The sequence below is a fragment of the Oryctolagus cuniculus genome, chromosome 11, assembly GCF_051225735.1.
Source record: "Oryctolagus cuniculus isolate XC-2025 breed Fujian yellow rabbit chromosome 11, ASM5122573v1, whole genome shotgun sequence".
In the NCBI taxonomy this organism is placed as follows: domain Eukaryota; kingdom Metazoa; phylum Chordata; class Mammalia; order Lagomorpha; family Leporidae; genus Oryctolagus; species Oryctolagus cuniculus.
Window position 1 is genome coordinate 12,659,217 of NC_142877.1, and position 16,560 is coordinate 12,675,776.

The window sequence follows — 16,560 nt, forward strand, 5'->3', positions numbered from 1 at the left end:
CTGGGCCTTGACTCACGCACGGTGGCCTCTGAGCCTTCTCGCTCGTCCCTGATGACCTCACATGTGTCTCACCCCAGGGCCTTTGCACCGCTGTCCCTCCTCCCCAGACCTCCACCCCCGTCATCACGCAGCTCAAGTGCCACATCCTCAGGGGACCTTCCTGACCCCCGGAGGGCGCTGTCCCCATGTCTCAATGTCTTTGTTAATGTTTCGTATCCTTCCCACTACCATGAACATCTTGGTCACGGACTGGCTTGGTTGTTTATTGCCGGAGCCCTGGGGATTAGGGTCAACCAGACGGCGCGGCCCCTGTTCTTGTGGAACGGACGTGGGGGTGACGGGCGAAGGGCCCATCCGCAGTGGACTGCCCGGGGTTTGCTAAGCCTGCTGGGTCGCGGTGTTTGCAACCAGCCAAGTCTTGACCACACTGGGCTCCAGAAATATTTGCTGGCCTCGGCTGCCACGGGTTTTGTGTTTGTTTAACTCAGTTCCTCCCGCCCCCGTCTCCCCTAAGCCCTGAGCCGTCCATCGGGGCCCTGACACCCGTGGTCTCCCTGACTGCAAAGCTCTCTTGTGCCTCAGGCTCCCACCTGGACCCCGCCTTTGAGACAGACGTGGGCGGAGAACATTCATTCCATTGTAAAGATGGGAAGACTGAGGCCCGAGCTGCCTCAGAGCGGACGGGACACACGACTGGTCATTTCGGCAGAGACCTTCCTCCGTGCAGCCCGGGAAGAAACCCTGGCTCCTCCCCATGAGACGCCCTGCGCGGCCGGCCCGGCAGCCAGGCGGTCCTGGGGCTGCGCCTCTCGAATTCTCCTTCACGGCTGCGCTCCCGAGACTGCACAGATCCCTGGGAGACGCACTCCTAGCAGCAGGAGTGGAACTGTTCTTTCCCGCACAGTTTTAGCTTGGGTTGTCTTTAAATCTGTTGAACAATAATGCAGACCTAATTTACAAAGCTTTAGGTTCTCACGCTGAACCTTTTACCAACCAAACCTTGGTGCCTGCTGGTTTGCTAGAGGGGAGTAATTCATTGTATTACCCTCTTCGCTTTGGCTACCAGGGAGCTCACAGATTAACTCTGGAATGCATTAGTTTCTCTGTGCCTGGATTTTTGGGGGAGTGCAATTCCTTGCCCTTATCTTTATACAGCTTTTTAGTATCTTTGCCTTTGCTTAAATAGTTCTGTTTGGAATGTGTTTTCCACTGGAACTCCCTCCCAGATCTTCCGATACGCACCAGGTACAGACACCTGAGTTACAGCTATTTCCAACCCCCCTCCCCCATTTCCTACCTCCCAGCCTCCCACGCATCTTGCTCGGGAGCCGACACTTTCGATAGCAGCATATCCCCTCTGCTCGTGCTCACTCGCTGTCTTTGTAAAACATCCTTTCAGGAGAATGGAAACTGTTTTTAAAAGCTTCCATCCTGGCCCGCTGCTAATTATTACCGACCCCGGAGGAGCCGCACTAATTTGCCTTAATAAACTTATTAAGTAGCAAATTTCAGGAGGAAGAAGCGACGCAGCCCTTATTGGATTAGTACAACCGCCAGTGCACATCACGGCTGGGGCGGACAGCAAAGGCCCCGCATGGCTCAGGGCCGTGGGGCAGGTCAGCCGGCCACGTGTTTCCAATAAGCTGCCGCCGCCATGGTCTGGACCTCCCAGGGGGTTGCTAGCAAACCTTTCAATCCGCTCAAAGAAAAAAAAAAATAGGGAAGAAAGGAAAGGCAGCGTCTTTTGCTCCCAGGCTGGAGGCGGGCGGTTCCCTACGGCAGGGATCAGCCAGGGCTACAAACCTCCAAGTCGTTGAAGAACAGGTGCGTGTCCGCCAGGTTGAAGATCATCTCCTCCATCATGAGGCCGATGCGCACCGACGCTGTGGTGTCCTGGAGACAGGGAAGAGAGTCACTCGGGCGCGGCACCGTCACCCCACACCTACCCCCACTTCTGACAGACCCTAGGGGATGCCAACGTGCAGCCAAGGTCAAGGGCCCCCGGGCTCAAAGGATGCAAGAGGATGAAGATGGCGTTTGCTGCCTACAACGTGTGCTGCGTACTGCACGCTATGACCGTAGCTCGGAAACACAGCAAATGCCCCGGGTGTTTCCCCAGGCACTGATGAGCACGAGTTCTTAACCAACAAAGGATTATGCCCAGAGGCCAGAGAGCAGGGTTTTTCTTTTTTTTTTTTCTGGAAGGTGGAGAGGAGGGAACAGGAACTAGAAGTGATGACCAGGTGAACTTTAGCATCATCCAGCACCTTCTATAAACCAGTGATTTATTGTGCAATTAAAAATGTAAGGGCTGTAAAGCCACCCAGCACCCCCAGGGGAAGCCTGCAGAGTCCGCCCTCCCTCCCCGGCGTGCACGCCATCAACATTCTCACGACGCCAGGCTTCCCTAAACCCTGCTTGCACGGTGGTCTGCAGCTACGCAGTGGGACCCCAGGAAAGTGCTGTGCCGAAGCCGAAAAGCCTGGAAGAAAAGAACCCTCGTCCCAGGAGCCAACTAACACGGAGCCTGTCCTGGGCCAGGCCTCTTTACCCAGGAAGAAAATGTTTTTCCAGGGTTGCAAAGACTGAGGGGCTAGGAGAATAAAGACCCTCACCGCTGGGGACTCAGGACGGCGGCAACGAAACACCTCACGAGGGAAGGCCAGGTGGAGGCCCTCGGCTTCACCTCGGGCTGCCGTCAGGCTGCCTCCAACGCCCCCCCGGAGACGCACCCCCGTGCCTGCCGCCTTACGCCACCTGGGACGGTGTGGAGCGAGCCCCGCCTGCCCCGTGCTCCTGCCAGGCAGAGGAAGCCACAGCGGTGGTGGCTTTCACCCGGGTACCTCATCTCATCCAAGGCCACTGCCTCCTCCAACACGCTCACCCTCAGCCACCTGATGCTGCGGCGAGAATTAGAGACGGCGCACTGCCAGTCCAGCGCCAGGGGTGCGAGCGCCCCCGACGGCTGGCTACCGTCACATCCACTGCTTTGCACCCTCAAACACAGGAAGTCGCTTCTCATAAATCCAGCGGGAAATCAAGCGTGCCAAAGCCCTTAAGGTGCCACGCATGTGAAGACAAAGCCAGTTTATTTTTTTTATTTGACAGGTAGAATTACAGACAGTGAGAAAGAGAGACAGAGAGAAAGGTCTTCCATCTGCTGATTCACTCCCCAAATGGCCACTATGGCCGGTGCTGTGCCGATCCAAAGCCAGGAGCTTCTTCCAAGTCTCCCACGCAGGTCCAAGGGCCCAAGCACTTGGACCATCCTCCACTGCCCTCCCGGGCCACAGCAGAGAGCTGGACTAGAAGAGGAGCAACCGGAACTAGAACCTGGTACCCATATGGGATGCCAGTGCCGCAGGCGGAAGATTAGCCAAGTGAGCCACGGTGCCGGTCCTTTTTGTATTTAAAAAAATTTTTTTTATTTAAAACCACTTTCTTAATCATTATTCCTTTGCTTTGCAAAAATAAAATCAGTGGTTAATTTCCTCAACAAGTGTGGCCTCCGTGGACTGCTTTCACAGTCCGATCAACAGGAACCAGAACGCAGAACCCAGAAAAGGGAGTTTTTCCAAAACAGGCTTCCACGGGAATGGCCCTCAGATGCAGGCAGGCTGGGTGGGTGGCACCTTGCAGAAGTGGCTGGCGGCTCCCTCCCAGGGGAGGGGCAAACCAGACGGGGGCCCTACGGATTTTTCCAGGGTGCCCCGATGTGCACATTTCTCCAGGCTTGGTTTTTCTAAGAAAATCTCTGGTGGTGCATTTTCAACACAGAGTGTAAAATTACTGCTAGCTGACTGCAGATGTGGCAAAACTCACCAGGCAAACCGACGCTGCAGAGTAGCCACCTGCTAAGAGGAAGTACAGAGAAGGCAGGAGGGGGTAACTTCCTGATTTAGGCGACTGTACCCCCACAGTACTCGGCCAGTGAGGAAGCGGGGAGGGAGCTGTGTGCCGCGGTACAGCTGCTTGCTGCCACCGCTCCAGGTGTGCCTGCCCCTCAGACACCCGACCCTGCGAGACGATGACAACGTCTCACTTTGACTGTGCCTCCAGGATCTCTGAAAGCTCGGGCGAGGGCATTTCCCCCCGTTTTGGGGAAGGGCCGTGGGCTGCGCAGGCCTGTGTCCGGGAGGCCGTGCTGCGGCTCTGGGCAGCTGCGGAGGGTGTGGCCGGCGGCTCTGTGGCCCCGTGTTCTGCACTGTTGATGACGTCCTCCTGGTCCGAGGAGCACGGTGGGTCTTTCGGCCACACAGGCTGCTCAAAGCTCTGCTTTGTGGATCACTGTATTTCTTGGATGGAGGGGAGGGGTGAGAACATCAACCAAGGGCTGAAATGAGAGTCCACGTTTTAATCAAATGGTTGTTTTAATGAATCAGAACTCTTGTCTACTAAAGCATTTTCTTTGCTGTGTTTTCCAAGTAGGGAGCACTTTGTGCAGACGACTGTGAGAGGCATCCAACGAGGGTGCACACTACGGCCAGCACCTCCATCCTTCGGACAAAAGGCAGGCGGGAACCTCCCCCCGAATCTGGCTTTGGGGACCAGGCCCTTTGGGGCTCTGTACTGTGCTGGCTGCAGGACCACAGCCACTCCAGACTGAAGGCCGAGCCTACCTCCATATTTTTCAAATAAAGAAAATTAATTTTTTATTTGAGAGAGAGAGAGGGAGGGAGCAAGCTAGCGAGTGTGCACTTCCATTTGCTGGTTCACTCCCCAGACACCCACAACAGCTGGGGCCGGGCCAGGCCAAGGCCAGGAGTCAGGAACTCAACCCGCGTCTCCCAGGCAGTGGCTGGGACCCAGGTCCTTGAGCCATCACCTGCTGCCTCCCAGGGTGTGCACTAGGAGGTCGCTGGAATCAAGAGCGGGGCTGGTGCCTGAACCCAGGCGCTCAGATGGGAGGTGCAGGTGTCCCAAGCAGCCACTTAAGCCCTGCACCAGACGACCGTCCCAAGGCCACGCCCACTTCTCACCAGTGCGGGACCTCACCCGAGTCACTTCACCTCTGCAAGCCTCAGTCTCTCACTGTAAGCCAGACTCTCTACCTGAGAGGGTCATTATGATGATTGAGTTTTTAAAAGTTTACACTCCTCTCAGTGGGTATTTGATAACCATCATTAAAAAAAGAAGAAAAAAAAAAGACTGATAAAAATCCAAAAGAATTCAGGAGCCAACAAACCGTGGCCTGCTCCCCCGTTTTGCAAATATTTTATTGGAACACAATGGCGCCCATCTGTTCGCTGAATGTTTGCGGCTGCTTTCACGTGACGGTGGCAGAGACGAGCGGTCAACACGGAGCCTGGCCGGAGGTCTAAAGCGCTGGGTCTCCCTTACAGAAAGCCTGCCAGTCTCTGGCACAGACCACAGTCCAGCACGCCCAGCAGCAGTGAACTTGCACTTCGGTTGGGGTGCGAGTGTGTAGGAAATGCATTTGCTACTGTGACTGTGTTAAAAAATTTAAAATGACCGCTAAGAGCCGAGAACCACGGCTGAAACAGTGAACAGAGGCGGAGCGCTCTAACAGCGCGATGCGTATTGCTGTCACCATCGCTATCGCGACCATGTGACTTGCTCCGCGTCACTCCACTTGTCAGGGCAATGCTGGGATTGAAACTCAGGTCTGACCCGAGCCATGCCCATTATCCTCGGTCTACACCATGGTGCCTGTGTGCCTGGACAGAAAGGGTGTGCTGTCCCCCCAGGGACCCCCAAATGCACAGGCACCTCTGGTACCTAGTGGTCTCTGTGCAGGCTGACCATTCAGCTGATTTTATTTGGGGGTGGTCCCTGCTGTGAAGATCTCCTGGCTGAGCAGGAAAGGGTTAACCTGGCAGCCCGATGTTGCTCAAACCCTGCACATTCCTAAAAAGAGGTCTTCCTTCAGGTCCTCACAGGCACCGACTCCTCACTGGCATCCCCGGGCCGCCCCGGGGGGCTGCACCTTGCACGTGGGGTCACACGGTGTGGGGGGGACGGGGGTGGGGAAGCGAGCGGTGCCGGGGCTCCGCTGGGCGAGGACAGCTGGAGGTGGCTCCGGGTCTCTCCTGACTTCCTCCCGTGTCCCTCTTCCTTTCCTGATCTTAATCTGGGTCCTGGGAAGTGCCAAGGGGTACAGCAGCTTTGCTGGGCCTGGGGAGCCCTCGTAGATCACTGAGCCTGCCCGTGGTCTCGGGACCCCCAAGCCAGCCTCTGTACTGAACACCTTCGGGACAGCCCAGCTGGTTTGCAAAGGAGGTGGCCTGATACGGCAGACAGAACTTACCCTCTCTGGGCAGGAGCTGTCATAAATGTAAAGCAGCTGCTCATAATTTGCAGCAAAATAACAGCCACTGCTGTCTTGCCAGGGAGACCTTGCAACCAGGTCTGGCCAGGATCATCGTGACAGATCAGCGAGGGCCGTGCGGCCCGTCTGAGCCAGCAGGAAGTGGCCCCAGGACGTCAGCTCCAGCTCTCAGGGAGGAGACACCGTCCCTCCCCCCCACCGGGCGGGGGGCGATCTGGCAGAGGTGGGCTGCACGATGCTGGCAGCCAGCTCTGTCACCGCGCGGGCACAGCCGGCCTGGCACTCTCAGAGTCGCAGGAAATGACTTGGGGTCTGGATCCCACTGTGTGTGGAGTCTGTTTCTACGCTTGGGTCATGTGGTCAAGCACATCTGCCTTTCTGGCTTCGACTAGTGTGTCCTGGGTCTCTCACTTGTAATCAAAGATTCTGGCCTCGGCGTGCAACCTGGCCACGTCCAGGCAACAGGGGGTGTCTCCAGCATAGCAGTGCCGGTGGGCAGGCCAGACGCACCGCTCCTCTTGGCGATGATCAGGCTTTGCCAGGAAGCACTTCAGAGAGATCCAATTACCTCTCCTGACGGCACCTCGTGGTGTCCCCACCCAGTGGTCAGTTACGCCAAGTCCATGGAAAAGCCTGTGTTACTGCCGGTCTGGGGGCACCAACCTCCCCTTCACACAAGCATTACCTAACGGGGCAAAAGCCACCTCCAAGGGACCACCACAGACGGCCTCCATCACTCACCAGGTGCGCGTGCGAGTGGCCGGAGACAAGGATGTCAGTGAGAGTCAGCCACGGGGTCAGCAGGACCCGGGTCCCCGTCCTGGGGTTGTCACTCCCCCGTGCATCACCTTGCAGGTTCACGGTCCCTGGGCCTCAGTTTCCTTATCTGAGTACACACAGTGAGGGCTCCTGTGGGGTAACTCGTGAGGCGTCTCCCCAAACACCTGGTGCCTCAGGAGTACTAGCAAAAGGCAAGGAGTCCAGAGTCTGCCAACAGAAACCCTCCCCGCTTAGAAATTCCTAGGTGATCATTTGAGCCCGCATTTCCAAGCCGCAGCCATTCTTGCAACACCTCTGAGGTTCTGCCGGCTACAGGGCAGCTGTGTTATTACAGTCGGTGCCACTCGCCCCGGCAGAAGCAATCCCGAACATCGGCACAAGCGCCGAGTTTCCTGTGACTGCTGTAACATGGGCGCACACGCCTGACGGCTTCAAACAGTGTCGGTTCATTCTTACACAGCTCCAAGAGATCGGAAGCTTAGCCAAGGTGTCGGGCAGGCGTTCGGGTGCTGTGGGTGAAGCTGCCACCATCCCCCACTGGAGCACTGGAGCGCCTGCTTGAGCCTGGGCTACCCTGTTTCCCACCCAGCTCTCTGCAGATGCATCTGGGAAGGCAGTGGAGGCTGGTCCAGCCCTCAGGCCCCTGCCCCTCACACGAATGCCCAAGATGGGGCTCCTGGCTCCTGGCTTCAACCTGGCCCAGCCCTGGCTGTTGAGGGCATTTGGGGCTTAAGCCAGCAAAAGAAATCTCTCTCTCTCTCTCTCTCAGGTAGAGGAAAATAAATAAATACATAAGCATTTAACATGGTTTTCTTGCCTTGTTTCAGTTTTTTTCTTTTTAAAGATTTATTTATTTATTTGAAAGGCAGAGTTACACAGAGAGGGAAGGAGAGGCAGAGAGAGAGAGAGAGAGAGGTCTTCCATCCTCTGGTTCACTCCCCAGTTGGCCGCAATGGCCAGAGCTGTGCTGCTCCGAAGGCAGGAGCCAGGAGCTTCCACTGGGTCTCCCATGTGGGTGCAGGGGCCCAAGGATTTGGGCCATCTTCTACTGCTTTCCCAGGCCATAGCAGAGAGCTGGATCGGATGTGGAGCAGCCGGGACCCAAACCAGCGCCCATATGGGATGCTGGCACTGCAGGTGGTGGCTTTTCCTGCTTCACCACAGCGCCGGCCCGTTTCAGTTTCTAGAAGCCTCCTGCACTTGCTGGCTCATGGCCCGCCCCTTACTCACAACCCCTCTCCTCTCTCAGCAGCCACTGTCCACTCTGACCTCCCGCCTTCCCCTTCGCCGGATCTTGTGATTCCACTGGGGCCACCCAATCACACCTGCAGATCCACAGGTGATGGGGCCATCCATTCTACAGCACAGGATCAGACGGTCACCAAACGCGGCTCTCCTGGGGACATCCTCTCTGGGCTCAGTCTTGGGGCAGTGGTGCTCTGTGGATGGGGCACCTCCTGGAGCAGGGTTTGGAATTCTCACGCTCACTGGGAGACGGTGTCATCTGGGAGTGCCACGGATGTTCGTCTCTCACCATGCCTCGGGATGCTGGACACAACGGAAACGCCTCCCAGCCTCCTTGTGAATTTCTCATCCCGTCAGACACTCATGTTGTAAAAAACCACCAGTTTCTGATCAGCTGAGCGGCATCTCACTCCACTCCAGAAATCCAGGCTCTGACCGCCGCTGACTGCGTGTGTTTGTATTCGGGTCCCTCCCCCATCCATCTTCCTCTGCCAACGGCTCCAGCGCTTCTCGCTTCTCTTGGACGCAACCTGTGAGGCGCAGCCGCAAACACTGGAGACTTCATTCCGTCTTCTACGTGGCTGTGCCCGGGCACTTACGGACTCAACAAAATGCATTTTCTTCTTTTATTCCTCTCCTGGCTATTACAGTTAGGATGGTATACGGCAGTGAGTGGGGAGGCTGCCTTATTTAAGATTTCTGTTTCAGGACAGTACAAGGGGGCATTAAAGATCTTAAGAGGCAGACAGGCAGAGAAAGCACTCCCATCCACTGATTCCCTCCCCAAGTGCCTACAAGGGCCAGGACGGGGCTGGGCTGAAGCCAGGAACTGGGGATTCGATCCAGGTCTCCATGGTGGAAGGTGGGGACCCACGGACTTGAGCAATCCCCTCTTGCCTCCAAGGGCGCACACGTGCAGGGAACCAGAACAGGGAGCAGAGCTGGGGGTTGGAGCTGTGGTGCAGCGGGTTAACGCCCTGGCCTGAAGTGCCAGCATCCCACATGGGCATCGGTTTGAGACCCGGCTGCTCCACTTCCTATCCAGCTCTCTGCTATGGCCTGGGAAAGCAGTAGAAGATGGCCAAGTCCTTGGGCCCCTGCACCCGCATGGGAGACCTGGAAGAAGCTCCTGGCTCCTGGCTTTGGATCATTGCAGTTCCGGCCATTGCAGCCAGTTGGGGAGTGAACCAGCGGATAGAAGACCCGCCCCCCCCCCCCCCCCCCGCCGTGTAACTCTTTCAAATAAATAAATAAATCTTTAAAGAAGAAAAAAAGGAGCAGAGCTAGGACTCGAACCCAAGCCTCTGATATGGGGTATGGGGGTCTCAACCCTATTGCTAGCTTAATGGCCAGCCCAGAGGGGGCTCTGAGGACAGGTGGCTGGCGGAGCAGTTAAGATACTGTTTGGGACACCTGGGTCCCCCAGTGCAGAGCCGGTGCTCAAGTCCGATTGGTGGCTCTAGTGTCTGGGCCCTGCCGCCCACGTGGGAGACCCAGATGGAGCTCCTGCTCCTGGCTTCGGCCTGATCCAGCCCTGGGCACTGATGGACAGCATCTGGGGAGTGAACCAGTAGACTGAAGATCTAAATCTCTCTCTGTGTCTCTGCCTCTCAAATAAAGTATGTATGTGCATAAAATAAGTTATATATGTATATTGTGGGGAGCAGCCCGGACTGGACTGAGTTACTGGAATTAAGACTTATTCTATGCATCTGCTCTCCCACAATATGGCACTGGGAGAGAAGTAAACAGCTTCCGCACAGCTGCCTCCAGTTCAACCAATAAACTGTAGGACTTGCTCCTGATTGGAGAGCAGCGTACTCGGCGTGTGGGCAGCCGAGTTAGGATTGGCGGAGGAGGACTATAAAGGAGGAGAGAGACGGCATGCACTAGGAACGTCTAAGGGGAACACCTGTGCAGCCCCCCAAAGAGCCGGCCGGCGGTGTGCCGCTCCCCTGCGGAAGTGGGGAATGTGGCCAGGGGGAACCGCCCTTCCACGGAGGTGGAAGGGATAGTAGCCAACCCGGGAAGAATCAGCAGCAAACCCGGGGAGGGCCGAGCAGACGAAAGAACAGCGCAGGGTTCTGTGTCGTTCCTCCACGAAGAGGGGGAGCGACATAATGGTGCCGTGACTCGGATAGGAAACCTAGGACGGATAGGAAACTTAGGAGGGAAGAAACGGGAAGAAGTGGGAAAATACTGGAGAGAGAGACTAGCAAAGAGCCTAGGTGCCGGAAGAAGCTATTGAAAGCCTAGGCATAGACTCGGATATGGACTGTGGGAAAGAAGTCAGGATTGAAAGTGAAAGCAAGAAGAAACTTAGACTTAGATACGGACTGCAGGTTGAAAGTGAAAGTGAAACCTAGAAGAAACTTAGACTCGGATACGGACTGTGGGGAGAAGCCAGGAGAAATGAGGGAGGAATATTGTTGGAAGAAAACTTAGGGAAACATACCGGGTAGAGAAAAATGTTAGGGAGGATGAAGCCGCGAGTGCAGGCCGAGGCGGAGACATAAGCCACCTTGGAATTCTTCAAGTCACCCCGGGGAGCAAGAGGCGAAGATCTGGAACCAGAGGCAGAGACGTGGGCCGCCAGGTTGAAATTCGCCAGGTTAGTCCGGGGAACTTGGACTGAATGCCGGTGGTGGCGGAAACATTCGCGGAAGCCGCCGCGTGCAGAGAGAGCACTGGGCGTGAATAGATAGGGAACGCGGGGCTGGCGCGAGGCCGTGGTTCAGACGCGAAGGGGCGTGGAGACCGCGGAGTGTGCGTGCGAAGCCGAGCCGTGCAGAGCCGGGAGCCCGCCGGCGGGGCGAGGCGCCGGGAAGCCGCGCAGAGCCGTGAAGCTGCCGCGGGGCGAGGTGCCGAGAAGCAGCCTCGGGGCGAGCGCCGCCGGGAAGCCGCGGGGATAAGAGAAACAGAAGTTTAGAAGTAAAGTGAGAGAAATAGGAATGCTGGAAGATAGAAGTAAAATGGGAGAAATAGGAATGCCCGGAGATAGAGAAATAGAGAAATAGAAAGGCCTCCCCTCAACATGGCAATGAGAAAGCTTGGATTCGGTCTGCCTGATTAGGGAGGTGGTGAGCACCTGCGGGCGGCTAGCAGCTTATGCGCCGCAGGTCACCGAAGACAGGCACGAATTAACATCAATAAGGCCTCCCCACAACACAGCAATGAGAGAGCTTAGATTCGGTCTGCCTGATTAGTAAGGCGGTAAGCACCAGCAGGCAGCTCGACCAGAGTATGAGCTGCAGGTCACCGAAGAGAGGCACGGATCAATACCAATAACTCTTCCCCACAATACGGCAATGAGAAGGCTTGGATTCGGTTTGCCTGATTGTTAGGGCTTGTAAGCCCCTGCAGGCAGAGCAGAGCATGCGCTGCAGGGCACCGAACACAGGCACGCATCAGCGCCTAAAAACCTCCTCACAACATGGCGAAGAGAGGACCCGAATTCGGTTTGCCTGATTGATAGGACTTGTAAGAACCTGTGGGCAACTCTAGCAAGCAGAGCAGAGTGTGTGCCGCGGGACACCGAAGACAGGCGCGTATCAACGCCAAAAATAAAAAGAAAGGGGGATCTGTGGGGAGCAGCCCGGACTGGACTGAGTTACTGGAATTAAGACTTATTCTATGCATCTGCTCTCCCACAATATGGCACTGGGAGAGAAGTAAACAGCTTCCGCACAGCTGCCTCCAGTTCAACTAATAAACTGTAGGACTTGCTCCTGATTGGAGGAGAGCAGCGTACTCGGCGTGTGGGCAGCTGAGTTAGGATTGGCGGAGGAGGACTATAAAGGAGGAGAGAGACGGCATGCACTAGGAACATCTAAGGGGAACACCTGTGCAGCCCCCCAGAGAGCTGGCCGGCGGTGTGCCGCTCCCCTGCGGAAGTGGGGAATGTGGCCAGGGGGAACCGCCCTTCCACGGAGGTGGAAGGGATAGTAGCCAACCCGGGAAGAATCAGCAGCAAACCCGGGGAGGGCCGAGCAGACGAAAGAACAGCGCAGGGTTCTGTGTCGTTCCTCCACGAAGAGGGGGAGCGACAGTATATAAAGTATATATGTATATAAAATACATATATATATTTTAAAAGGGTCTTGGGTGTGTGACAAAACTGAAATCTGCCTTAGAAAAAACTAGCAAGCAAAGCGTGACTCAGATCCTGATACCAACCCCTCTGCCGGTCAGCCCCACTCGATCCCGCCTGGGGGCAGGATGGGGGCACACAGGGAGGTGCACGGTCTTCCAAAGAGCCAGGGCCTCAGAGACGCTTCCCCCAAATAAAAAGGCTCCTTCTCAGGCCCTCCTGGGTCGGGGTGAGCACTGTGTCCTGAGCTCTGTGCTGGACGCGTGACCTGCCTCGTGTTACCGAGCTCACCCTAAGAGCCTTTGGCTCTTCCTAGAGAGGGGCGTGGTGCAGGGGGAGACAGCCAGCAGGTGTCCGTGCTGGGTTCCCTTCTCCCCCAAGCCTGTCGTCCACCTGCCTGCCAGACTCGGGACTGTCCTTTCTCAGTTAAAGCCCACTGATTTTCCCCCGGCCCTCTGAGGGAAGCTGGCTTCCTTCTGTGACCTCTCTGCCCCTCAACCGTGCACCCTGCTCCTGCCTCAGGGCCTTTGCACTTATTGTTCTTGTTGCCAGAAATTCCCTTACCCCAGACTCTCTCACGGCAGGCATGACTTCATGACTTTCAGTTCTTGTTTCCAGCGCTGGAAAGGCCTTCTCCGACCACTCCACCCAAGACACAAACTCCCCACTCACTCCTCATCCCTCACCCCGCTGTAGTTCTTGACGTCATTTACTGATGACTTCCGGTGCCTCCGCCACAACCAGGAGACGAGTCCCACGAGCGCCATCTCCACGTCCCTCGTACCTGGGACGCGGCCCCGACGTCAGGCGCTCAGCTGAGCACTTTTTCGAGGACGGAATGCACGCGTGTGAGCCTGTGCACACCACATCTCCTGCTCCCGGTGTCTCTTCCCTGCTGCCCAGGTGAACCAAGACCCTCATGATGACGTCACCCATCCAGGGACCCGCTGACAAGCGGCGGAGCTGGGGCTCAAAGCCAGGACTGCCCCCCAAAATCCTGACCACGGCACTATGTCCTCAAAGGAACTAATGACATAAACTTCCTCATTAAATAAGGGAGAGGAGAGAGGCTTAACACAGACGACAATCTTTCAATCTTTTTTTTTTTTTTTTTTTTTTTTATAATGGCCTGGTTGAAAACCGTCGACGCCTACATTTCACGAGTCAGGCCATTCACTGAACGAGAGGACACTTCCGAAGTCGAGAGGACGATGGACAGACGTGCGGACCCGGGCTGAGGCCCAGTACGGCCCTTCCTCAGTCTCAGGACGGTCCTCCCTTCCGGTGACCCTGGGCTTCCTCAGTCTCAGGACGGTCCTCCCTTCCGGTGACGCTGGGCTTCCGAGGGGACGCAGGATGGCCCTGTGTTCCCCCTACCGCCCTGGGCCCTGCGCATTTCCTGGACTCGGTACAGAAGAGCCGAGCTCACCGGTAACCCCCTGCCTCCCTGCCGCTCCCCGCGGCTTGTCTTTGTGCTCCCAGGTCCCAGGGGCCGAGTGCTGGCGGCTGCTAGAGGCGTTGGCGGCTAAGACCCCCTCCTGCCATGTCAGACCGCCCCCTGCCGTGTCTCAGACCCTCCCTCACCCGCAGCGGCTCCGGTGCGGCGCCTGGGAGCCTGCTCTGAGCCCGCCTCGGCCATTTCCCCCAGGAAACATGAGCAGACGCAGCTGCCTGGGAGTTGAGGTTGTCTTCCAGGCTCCGTGTGCCATGATTCAGGGACTCACGGCTAGTGGAGAACCGTTAGCTTTTTGGACGAACTACTGGAAAACCCCCATTCTCGCGTTCACGGGATCAATCTGTTTTCAAGAAGATTTGGCCCAGTTTTGGGAGGGGCCTGGTGAGCACACTAGAACGCCTCCACGATGCCATGTTAGGGGGTGTTCTGCCCCTGGCACGGGTGACATTTAGGGCCAGGCCATTCTGTCGTGGGGTCCTGTCCATGGTAGGGGGCTGGCGACAGCTGGGTGCCAACAGCACCCCCACCCCCAGGCATGTCCCCTGGGGGGCACGACCACCTGCAGGTGAGAACCCCATTCACAGTGACTTGAGACCCTTGGTCTTTGCATTCTCTCTGGGATTACAGAGCGGGCTAAGTCATGAGCAAAACTTAAAAATAAAAAAAAGCTAGCTATATCCGCCAAGCAGCAGGTGGGAGGGGCCACTCTGCTGTCTCCAGGGGCTGTGTGGCCCACCCGCGGGAGCCGTGCGCGGCTGCTGGGCCAGGCCGCCTTCCTGCGAGCAGGGACGTGACTCGGGCAGGTCCCCTCACCTGGCAGCACCCACTTCCTCGTCACGCTGGCGTGGGCACCCCCAGTCCCCACCTCCCCGAGAGCGAAGCCCTGGCGGACAGAGAGCCCCCTGCCAGGACTCCCAGCTCTCGGCAGGCATGGCTGGCGGGGCTGTGGCTCTCACTCACGGGCCTGGCTGACCGTACCTGGCCCTTGCTCCCGTGGCCTCCCGAGGGGAAGGTCAGGGGAGGCGACCGGCTTAGCACTGTGCGAGCCCAGGCCTTCTCGCTCCTCTTAGCACCAGACCGCCCCGGAGCCAGGCTTGTGTCTTGGCGGAGACCCTGTCTGGGCTTGCTGGCGCTGGCTGCGCGGGGCGGGCCTGCCCACCCTGCAGAAGGCTCACCAGGACAGCAGCTGCTGCCTGCCCTGGCCTCGCAGCTGCCAGCCGTCCGCCCTCGGGACGAGGCCCTTCTGTGCCTGGTCTGGAGTCGGGATCCCCCGCCCCCCAAACCCTTTTAAACACAAGACCCCCAAGCACACAAAGCAAATCAAAGCCATCGCACCAACCCAGCCCAACTGGGCCTTTAAAAAAACATCACTGCCAAGTAGCTGTTTACAAGCTGATCAAATAATTACTCTGCCACAAGGAAGAAAAGTATTAATTAAAGCCATTCAGTAAACTCCCTCCCCATTCTGTGGGGTTTATCTCTCGGGAGTGTCAGCCAGAGGTTAGCGATGGATTAGCACACAATGAAGGGCTTTGCCTGTTAAATCGCCTCTTGCAGGTTAGCTTTTAATAATAAAGTTGTCATTAAAAGAAAGAATTTAATGGTTTTAATTGGGTTTAATTACTTGGAAACTCCTGGAAAACAGATCAGCGTGTTTAAAAAAAATTTTTTTTAAGAGGAAGACAAGAAAATGATGGCTGTAAGGAAAAAAATAGGTTGATTCACATGTTTAAACAGCGAGGCTGAACAAACCCGGCTTCCGTGGCAGTTTCCAGAACGCAGAAGAGAGAAAAGCCCTTCTCAGCTCGGCAAACGGATCTATTTGTTATGAACTCGAGCAAAAGACCGGAGGATCAATCCCATCATCGCTGAATCCCGGGAGTCAGACAGACGACGATGATGAGGTCACGGTCAAGTTTAAGAGAACAAAGACGTCTAAGCCAGTTCTCTTCTGGGGTTCCATGCAGCTACTCAGCCCTTTTTTTTTTTTTTTATCCTCTGAAGCATGTCCTTTTAGCTGGATATGCCTAGCAGCTTTTAAAGCATTTTACTGGGAAATAAATTTAAAGGCAAAAAGCGATAACGGAGCTGGAAGTGAGCAGGACGAGGACCTACAGGCGTGAGGGTTTCCCGCATCCTGAGCAGGACGAGGACCTACAGGCGTGAGGGTTTCCCGCGTCCTGGGAACCTTCTGAGAACCCCGGAGAGGTGACCCAACACGAGTCACTGTCTGGGAGCGAGGGCCTTTCCACGACACGGGAGACCACGAGATTGCGCCCGGCCTGACCTGGCAGGTGCCTGCTGCCGCCGTCCGGCACTGAGCGCGTCCTCACCGCACGGCGCAGCCTCCGCTCCTGGGAGCAGCGGCCACGCTTTGGCAGGGCTGCCCCGGCGGGGGGACCCTGCACACGGGCAGCACCACACTTCTTTAGAAGACACGTCACCCATTCATTCTCCTGGAGCAGGCTCAGCTCCCAGCACTTGCTGTCCCTCCTGTAATCCTCCCCCAGTGACCCGAGGAGGGAAGAATTACCACTATTTTACCCAAGCTACTGCGGTGGAAACTGAGGCACAGTGGCTTGCTCGAACGTGAGCAGGCTGGTTCCAGCGACCACCCTCTAGACCGGAGGTGGGGGGGACATTTTAAAACAGACAGGAGAGCTATGTGGCTTGTACGGTCTCCACTGCCACCACCCAACC

At 56.6% G+C, this 16,560-nt stretch overlaps 1 protein-coding gene across 9 annotated transcripts in view; it reads right to left on the reverse strand.

Moving 5' to 3' along the window:
• EYA2 (EYA transcriptional coactivator and phosphatase 2) overlaps positions 1-16,560 on the reverse strand; it is a 210,869-nt gene that overhangs the window by 21,025 nt on the left and 173,284 nt on the right. For all 9 annotated transcript variants that reach the window (XM_089307904.1, XM_089307902.1, XM_017350738.4 and 6 more), the window contains exon 10: positions 1,804-1,893. In XM_089307904.1, coding sequence (XP_089164030.1) covers positions 1,804-1,893 — 90 coding nt within the window. The remainder of the gene's footprint in view (positions 1-1,803; positions 1,894-16,560) is intronic.